Source organism: Guillardia theta (genome assembly GCF_000315625.1).
Source record: "Guillardia theta CCMP2712 unplaced genomic scaffold GUITHscaffold_37, whole genome shotgun sequence".
NCBI classification, from domain to species: Eukaryota; class Cryptophyceae; order Pyrenomonadales; family Geminigeraceae; genus Guillardia; species Guillardia theta.
This window is the reverse complement of record NW_005434637.1, coordinates 6,858-15,197: the sequence shown is the minus strand read 5'-3', so window position 1 is coordinate 15,197 and position 8,340 is coordinate 6,858. Positions and strand designations below refer to the sequence as shown.

Here is an 8,340-nt window from a genome sequence, read left to right as displayed (position 1 = left end):
ATCTTTCCGAATATCACATTAATTGGCTCATGCAGGAATTCAACGAAAACTTGACTTCGAAGAAGTCGATAGGGAAGGATTGGCAAGTGATGCAAATACGCAAGGAAAAGCTTCTCTCACTGGAAAGCGAATGAGGGAAGAAAGCATGGCTGAACAGTCACAAAAACCAAGAAAAACATCAAATACAGAGAGGAAGGAAGAGGGGCAAATGGCAGAAGAAGAAGCGCTGTCGATGGCGATACAGGCTTCAATGGCCGAGTACATTGCTAAGAAAGATATACCTTCGCATAACAATTTTGATAGAACAAAGGTGATTTGATATCTGATGGAGTTTCTTACATGACTTGGTTTGACTAGTTCTCGCTTGGCACCGAAGAAGACGACCTTCGAGCAGCCTTAGAACTGAGCGAGCAAGGAAACGAAAAATCTGCTGACGTTGATCTTACTTCAGATGATTCCTCTGTAGAAGACAATGTTGACGAGGGCGCAGACTCAGAAAGCGAGGATGTGGACTTTGAGTCTCGTTGCAACTTGATTGATTCCGAATTTCGGCTACATGCCATCGTGTCGCACTGTGGACAATCTGCGTCGTCTGGACATTACGTCAGCGACATATTTGACCACGAACATAAGCAGTGGAACAGATACGATGATGCTATGGTGTCATCTTTGGGCGATGCACTGCGTGCACAGCGAAGCGATTGGAGGACCGGGGGCTATCTTTTAGTCTACATTCATACTTCATGTTACAAGAATGCTAACAAAGATTCATGAGTTAGGGTTCTTGGACTTCCTTAGAAAAATTACAACAAACAGAATCAAAACAAAGGAAATCTATTCAGACAAAAACCATCTTGGTGAGATGTTTACAACTGCCTATCATTTCACCTGATCTCAGCCCCTGTCTATTCATGAAAGGCAGCTTCTGTGTCATGATAACGATAAGCCTGAACAAGAAATGAAATGGTCGTGGAAACGTCCATCGGTGAGGTTGATGAGCCACAATGGTAATCTGTGGGAAAATCTCGCAAAGAGTTATTCTCTGCTCCGCAGTGCTATCGGTATGACAGTTTCACGTATGAAGGCTAGCTTCGCCCTTGAAAGCTTCAGAGCTAGCTGGCTCTTGTAGCTTCGCCCTTGAAAGCGTCAGAGCTAGCTGGCTCTTGTAGCTTCGCCCTTGAAAGCGTCAGAGCTAGCTGGCTCTTGTAGCTTCGCCCTTGAAAGCGTCAGAGCTAGCTGGCTCTTGTAGCTTCGCCCTTGAAAGCGTCAGGGCTAGCTGGCTCTTGTAGCTTCGCCCTTGAAAGCGTCAGAGCTAGCTGGCTCTTGTAGCTTCGCCCTTGAAAGCTTCAGAGCTAGCTGGCTCTTGTAGCTTCGCCCTTGAAAGCGTCAGAGCTAGCTGGCTCTTGTAGCTTCGCCCTTGAAAGCTTCAGAGCTAGCTGGCTCTTGTAGCTTCGCCCTTGAAAGCGTCAGAGCTAGCTGGCTCTTGTAGCTTCGCCCTTGAAAGCGTCAGAGCTAGCTGGCTCTTGTAGCTTCGCCCTTGAAAGCTTCAGAGCTAGCTGGCTCTTGTAGCTTCGCCCTTGAAAGCGTCAGAGCTAGCTGGCTCTTGTAGCTTCGCCCTTGAAAGCGTCAGAGCTAGCTGGCTCTTGTAGCTTCGCCCTTGAAAGCGTCAGAGCTAGCTGGCTCTTGTAGCTTCGCCCTTGAAAGCGTCAGAGCTAGCTGGCTCTTGTAGCTTCGCCCTTGAAAGCGTCAGAGCTAGCTGGCTCTTGTAGCTTCGCCCTTGAAAGCGTCAGGGCTAGCTGGCTCTTGTAGCTTCGCCCTTGAAAGCGTCAGAGCTAGCTGGCTCTTGTAGCTTCGCCCTTGAAAGCGTCAGAGCTAGCTGGCTCTTGTAGCTTCGCCCTTGAAAGCGTCAGAGCTAGCTGGCTCTTGTAGCTTCCTGCAGGTCGAGAGTGTGGAAAGGCCGCGAGGTCAATCAAATCTTTTTTTTTTTTTCAAAAAAAATCAATCGGAGTCGGGCGAAAAGTCCGTTCCTTGTCAACTCTCGCTTGAGAAGGGGAGCGGGGAGGGGAGCGGGGAGGGGAGCGGGGAGGGGAGCGGGGAGGGGAGCGGGGAGGGGAGCGGGGAGGGGAGCGAAGAGGGAAGCAAGGTCCAAAAACTTGATTGTGAGTGAAGGGGAAGCAGGTATGAAGACTTTTGAAGACATTGAAGCCTGTGAATTCGTTCATCGCAAACCGTCTTCCTGTTCCGAAGATCATGCTGCGTGCCTCCAATGTGATTCCAAACTTGGCCTGCATGCGAAAGTCTGCGAGGTCAGCAATTCATAACTGTCACCTGGAATTTTGATGCAATCACACATAGATTTGTGGATCGAAGGAGATTAGAATGTCGTTCAACGAGATGACAGAAACGGAACGGGCTAATTCCTTGTACAGAGATGCAAGGTTGATTTCACTGACCTTGTTTGAGTTGAGGCCACCTCTATGCAGATCTGGGAATCATGATGTCCTGTACAAGCCATGCTATGCTTGTAAATCAATGATAGACAAAGAAGCTGAGAAATGCGAGGTAAGAATGGTTTTTCCCTCGCCAAACGAAGTAAAGCCCGCATAGATGTGTGGCGAGACCTTGCGCATGAAAGTGGTCAAAGTGAAGTTGTTTCTCTCCGCAGAAGTTTTGATCTGCTATTTACATAACAGGAACAGTTAGTAACAACACCCAAAGTGCTGATGCTCCAAGCTTTCAAAATACGATCGCCAACAGGCATCAAGAGCGTGGTAGCAAAGATCACGCTTTGACTCTCTGATTTCTGTCAATAGTAACATTCAATTTTTCAGACTCTTCCACTTCAAAGCTTCGAGTGATGTTATTGTTTGACTACCAGGTAAGGGATTACTTCTCTGGTCACTCCTTCAACTCTTTGAGAAATGAATTTAAATCATATTCGATCCTTCAGTATACCTGCTCTCCTTCTACTTTCTCTAGTTCCTTGACAAGCCAGCTCAAAGTCTCCCCCTGGCTCTGATAAACACAATCAATCATGAAAAGAGTCTTAGGAACAAGCAAATCTACATCGCCGCGGACAAGGCGAGAGAGGAGATGCTTGGCGTCACCTTTGGGCACACATCGTCATGAAGCAAGCAATAAGCAGAGTTGCAGAGACCTTCTCGCAGCAGGCGAACACTCCCTGACATTGCTTTCGGCGGAAGTGAAGAGATGACATATCCTAATTTAAGATAGAAAGGCTGGATGATTGGTATGATTAAATAAGAAATGCAAGCCATGGTGTCAACCTTCTTGTCTGAAGTGCTCAGATATATTCTCTTCTTTCTCATTTTCCGCACTTCCTACGGCATGCAAGATGAAGGCGTATACATGACAATTCAAAACTTTACCGACTCCACGGCATCCATCAACAGCCTTCCAAGTCCAAGCCCCCGCTGGTTATTCTTGATGATGACAGATTCAACGATCACGTCCTCGTCTTCACACCTGATAAAAATATTGTTAGTTGAAGTTGACCGCCTTTGAATGAAAGGCACACTGCTTCAATCTCGCATGGCCAAGGAGCCTAACAGACGAGAGCTCATCTTGGACACTCGTTTCATCCAGATCTTCACATATGCAAAGACTTCTCGGCAATGGAAGTTGACACTTTCTTTCGAGACTGCGAAGTCTTGCATCATGCGAGCGAGGCCAATAGGAGTTTAGCAGTTGGGCAGCTTCGTGCAAGAAGCATGAAGGGAGGGTATCCAGCCAGCAAATTTTGATCCTACTGAGCTCAACGTCGTGTATCTCAGACTGATGGGTAGTAGCGAAACTTCTTTCACAAAATGTTGCCGTTCTTGTTGCCTGCGATGCTGCAGCGGAGAGTGAGGTTGGTATTCGCTGTGGTGGTGGTGGTGGCAGCGGCGGCGGCGATGGCGGCAGTGAAGGAGGGGGAGCCGTTGGTGGGAGGCTCAAGGATTCAGACATGGCATTTGTTATCGAGCAACAGGCTGCATGGCCCACAATCTCTCACCTCGTCTGATTGTCCATGCGCGCTCCCACCATTTTCATGCTCTCGTTTTACAATGTTGCTTTTTTTCTTTTTTGTTTTAGGTGAGACTCATGAGAGAGGGAAGGGGAGGAGAGAGGAAAGAAAGGTGGTATTACGAGAGAACAAAGGAGGAGCAGGAGGAGGAGGAGGAGGATCAGGATCAGGAGCAGGAGCAGAAGAAGAACAAGGAGGAGCAGGAGCAGCAGCAGCAGAAGAAGAAGAAGAACAAGGAGGAGCAGGAGCAGGAGCAAGAGCAAGAGCAGGAGCAGGAGCAGAAGAGAGAGATGTAGAGGATCTAGACAGCAAAGAGTCAATGAGGGAACAAGCGAGAGATGAATCAGAGAGAAGGCACTGAGAAGAGGCCGAGAAGGGGGAGATAGGCTACATGCGAAAAAGATAGAAGCGAGCAAGAGACAGGTGTACGAGTAAACGACAAGAGAAATAAGTGAAAGGGAATATATGCTTAGAGAGAACGAATAAGTGTGTGAGCAAAAACGACAAGCGAGGGTGATAAGCAAGAGCGATACACGAGAGATAGCGAGACAGAAGGGAGAGAACGAAGATACACCAAAGAAGGGAGAGAGGAAGGGAAGGGAAGATATGGTAGGGGAGGTAGGGGAGTGAAGGAGGGAGGGAGATCCAGGAGGCTTGAAGCCCAGTGGAAGATGAATGATTGGAGCCGAAAACAAGGGGGGTGATAAGTGTCGTGGTGCTGATGAGAGGGCGCCATAGACATCCGAGAGTACCACAAGAAAGTTAATTATAACAGCTCTTTGCTTGACAGAAATTATTATTCTTTACCTGAGGGATGCTGGAAACTTCAAATTGCAACGAGAAGCAAGACCTGGTTGAAACGAATTGCTGCTGCGAAGGACAGGTTAACAAGTTTTGTATTTCACGCTGAATCACTATTTTCCTTCATAGTTTGTCAAGATTTCAATCGAGTATCAAAATCATTGGGCCTGCAAAAAACATGTTGGAAAGGTCTTTGGACTCGCTTTGTCACTTCGTAGATCGAAAAACGTGGCCTGAATTTGGAATGAAGGTTGGAAGATTGTCCAGTAAAGACGAGTATGCTGGCTGGTGGGTGGAATTTCCTGGTAATTTCTGAGCGTGTATACCTTGCTTTGATTCTTTGAAATTATCAGGTCAAGGACCCTCCCTTTTTCAGACTGGCGAAAAGGTATTGAGGAGTTATTAGACTTCTCACCAAGACATCAACTTCGATGAATATTGCAGGGGGTATTTCAGTTGGCATTTGCGACTGAAGAAGATGTAAAAAACTTCAAAGAAATTGAAAATCAGCTAAATTCCTTGTATGTGACATGAAATTTCAGCATGAAAGTTTTGATCTTTGGTGTAATTAGGCTCACTGACGATACGAATGATAAGAGAAGAAATTTGCATTTGCCGGAAAACGACTCAAATTTGAGTCCTCGGGCTCGGTCGGATTTATCGTTGGCTGTTGCAAGATCTTATAGTTTGTATAGGGAGCTTATCAATCTCAACAAGGAGTTCGAAAATCTTAGTAGGTATCATAGCGGAATGCTTTGTTTTTTGCTTTACTCTGAAAAATTTCAGACAAAGAGATCGGCTAGCAGAGCAACTTACTGTAAGCAAAGAAGTTGCTTCAAGCGGTTCGTTTACACTGTATGATCAGCAAGCATGGGGAGAAACTGTGACAGCCAACAATAAGGTCACATCTTGGCCTAGAAGACATCTGATTATTTGATTTTCTACAGGTAGCGCTCTTAGAAAACATGCTTCTTGATCAGAGTGCAAAATTCAAACAAGAAAAAATGGTATTGAATTGAACATGGATTTTGCAGTTCTCACATTGTTGCTCCTTTGAAGGTATCAATAGTTCTCGGGTTATCTGCAGGTGTGGGGCTGGGATTTTTTCTTTTCAAGAAACGTGGATAAAAACCGTAATCCTATTCGTTCCTAGCTATCCCCAAACTCTTGATTTTATCTGTAGCTCAGAAGTATTCGGTGCCGAAGACTCTTTTGTCAAAGTTCTTTTTCTCTTGAGACCTCCATTCATGCTCAACTGCCACTTGTTGATCGCTTGTTGGTCGCACCTGCACAAAGTAGGTCAGTCTGCTTATTGACCAAGTGCTGCAACCAAGGGTCTGTCAAGTCGCGTATTATAAGCGGGCTCCAGCACAGCCAGTTGATCCTCAGACAGACTTTGAAAGAGAAGTCAAATCAAAGTTCACGAATTACACAGTGTGTACCCCTCATAATAACTCTCTGGCCATCGAGGGAAGTAAGCTCGGCCATATGCAACCGTTGGAGGTGCAAAACGGTAGAGCGCAATCCGTCTCTGTTAAATTGCTTAGGCCTGGCAAACGATTCTTCCAACTTCACCTGGTATGGCATATTCCATGGAGCAGCTCCATGCACTGTTCCCTCACTGGTTGTTTTGTTGAATGGGAGTATCGAATCAAAGTCACAAGGTTACCTAAAGAAAATGATATCTCCAGCTTTTGTTTCTGGTTGAAACACTATACTGCATCGGATAGTCACTAAATCAATACCTCATCAGCTTGCTTAAGATACACCCACCTTCCCATTCCGTCTTCTCCATTGATGACTGCCATTGGAGTGGGAAAATTTGCCTATCCATGCATTAGTTCAGATTCACAGGAATTTACCAGGAAGAAGCAATACCTTATGGCTTCCAGGGATCACAATAAACCCGCCTGAACCTGCCGGATGATCTACAAGCTGGACACTGTTTAATCCAGCGGTCAAGTTCTGCTGGCCTACATGAGCAACACCTGCAGGCCAGGAGGTTGTTGTACATTTTGCCATGTGAGAAATGATAAGCAAGGTATGGAACCTGCAAAACTTTTAGAAAATCGTTGTAAGAACAACACAACTTTCACATAATTTCCATCGGCATTGATGGTGCCCCCATGCAGACTGAATCCTTCCGCTCCCTTTTCGGATGCAATCACAAGTGGCATGTGGTCAAGTCGATACCCTTCTCCACATAGTTGATTGAGGTAGGGCACCTGCACAACAGATGAGGCATTGTAGCGCATGATCCTTCTCGCTTACCAATCTAGGGTGAGCAAGAAGTTTTCTGTAAACATTTGAATAAGGAGCTGGCCAACCCAGCATTCCTCCCATGTCCAAACGAGGTGTTGCACCATCTCCAGCTAGAGGACTGCCCATCTTAGCATTGCGCAGATGATCATCCGTGCGAGACTGAAACTGATCAGCATGAGCGTCGATGGCCTCATTGGCTTCTCGAACTTCGTCTTTGGAAAGAACTCCCCTGACAACAAGAAACCCTTGCAAATCGAACAAGTATTTCTCTTGTGCTGTCATTCCAGTTTGTATGCTCGACATCAGTCTTACTGTTTTGTTGCCCTTCAAGTTTCGGTGTATAAGGAGATCTTTCCTATACCTGGATGCAGATACCCTACAAACTTGAAAGCTAAGAGACTTCGTTGAAAACCCCAAATTATGAATGAAGCTACAGAATTGCGAGCTTTCCTTCGTGGCACGAGCGATACCAAATGAGCCTAGGCGAGGAGGGAGAGAAGGCGTCCCTTTGATTATGTGAGAGCTTGTCAACGTCAGTGTGCTGCTTGTGATCCCGAACTGCAGCAGAATACGCACTGCTCGCATACCAAGCACCTTAAATGTTGCTCGGCCTGTGAATAACCTTTAATCGACATAGGCCTCCCTGGGAGTCCCTTTTTCCAGCCCTCATACAGCCCCCCTTGGAACGTGCCGTTCACTTTCAGCTTTCAGGCCTTTCGTTAATTTGGCACAAGTTAAATTTTTCGGTAGGGTCTTTTTTTTCTTCTAGGCGTGCTATTTTAATAAACGAGTTAGAGACCCCACTTCATAGTATCCATTTGTTTTAGTTTATTTCAACAAGCCTCTTTACAAGTTATTTTAACGGTAGTTACAGTACGGTACCGACACATACCCTATGCCATAGTACTACTTTCAGTACCAGTTGCAATCCTCCTTGCCTTGACGGACAATGGCGGCGCAATCGGGGCGGCCACCGTCGTCAAGGGCTGCCTCATCGCTCGGCATTGCCAAAAGGAGGAGATTGGAGCAAGAGAACAAGTTGATCCTCTTCATTCGCATGAGATACATCCAAGGGGCACCGTTGTTCCTTGCAGCAAATGCCTTCGATCATTCTGTGCACTTTGAATTACTACACCACGTTGAAGGTTTAGACACTGCATGTCATTCAATCTGGTACCATGTCATGGTGTGAGGTTTACTGATGTCAATGGGAAATTTCGAAGTGGAATCATCCGCCGTCTCAACATCGA

At 46.2% G+C, this 8,340-nt stretch overlaps 2 protein-coding genes across 2 annotated transcripts; one reads left to right on the top strand and one right to left on the bottom strand.

The window, feature by feature from the left end:
* Positions 1 to 208: 208 nt before the first annotated feature.
* Positions 209 to 774, top strand: GUITHDRAFT_108979 (hypothetical protein; the record flags this gene model as incomplete). The annotated part of the gene is made up of 2 exons (XM_005831854.1): positions 209 to 310; positions 358 to 774. 2 exons carry the CDS (start codon positions 209 to 211, stop codon positions 772 to 774), a joined length of 519 nt encoding a protein of 172 aa, XP_005831911.1.
* Positions 775 to 6,012: 5,238 nt separating this feature from the next.
* Positions 6,013 to 7,393, bottom strand: GUITHDRAFT_71713 (hypothetical protein; the record flags this gene model as incomplete). The annotated part of the gene is made up of 10 exons (XM_005831853.1): positions 6,013 to 6,089; positions 6,146 to 6,222; positions 6,262 to 6,359; positions 6,404 to 6,449; positions 6,498 to 6,545; positions 6,602 to 6,654; positions 6,707 to 6,770; positions 6,817 to 6,878; positions 6,925 to 7,053; positions 7,100 to 7,393. The coding sequence occupies 10 exons, from the start codon at positions 7,391 to 7,393 to the stop codon at positions 6,013 to 6,015; spliced, it is 948 nt and encodes a 315-aa protein (XP_005831910.1).
* Positions 7,394 to 8,340: the final 947 nt, after the last annotated feature.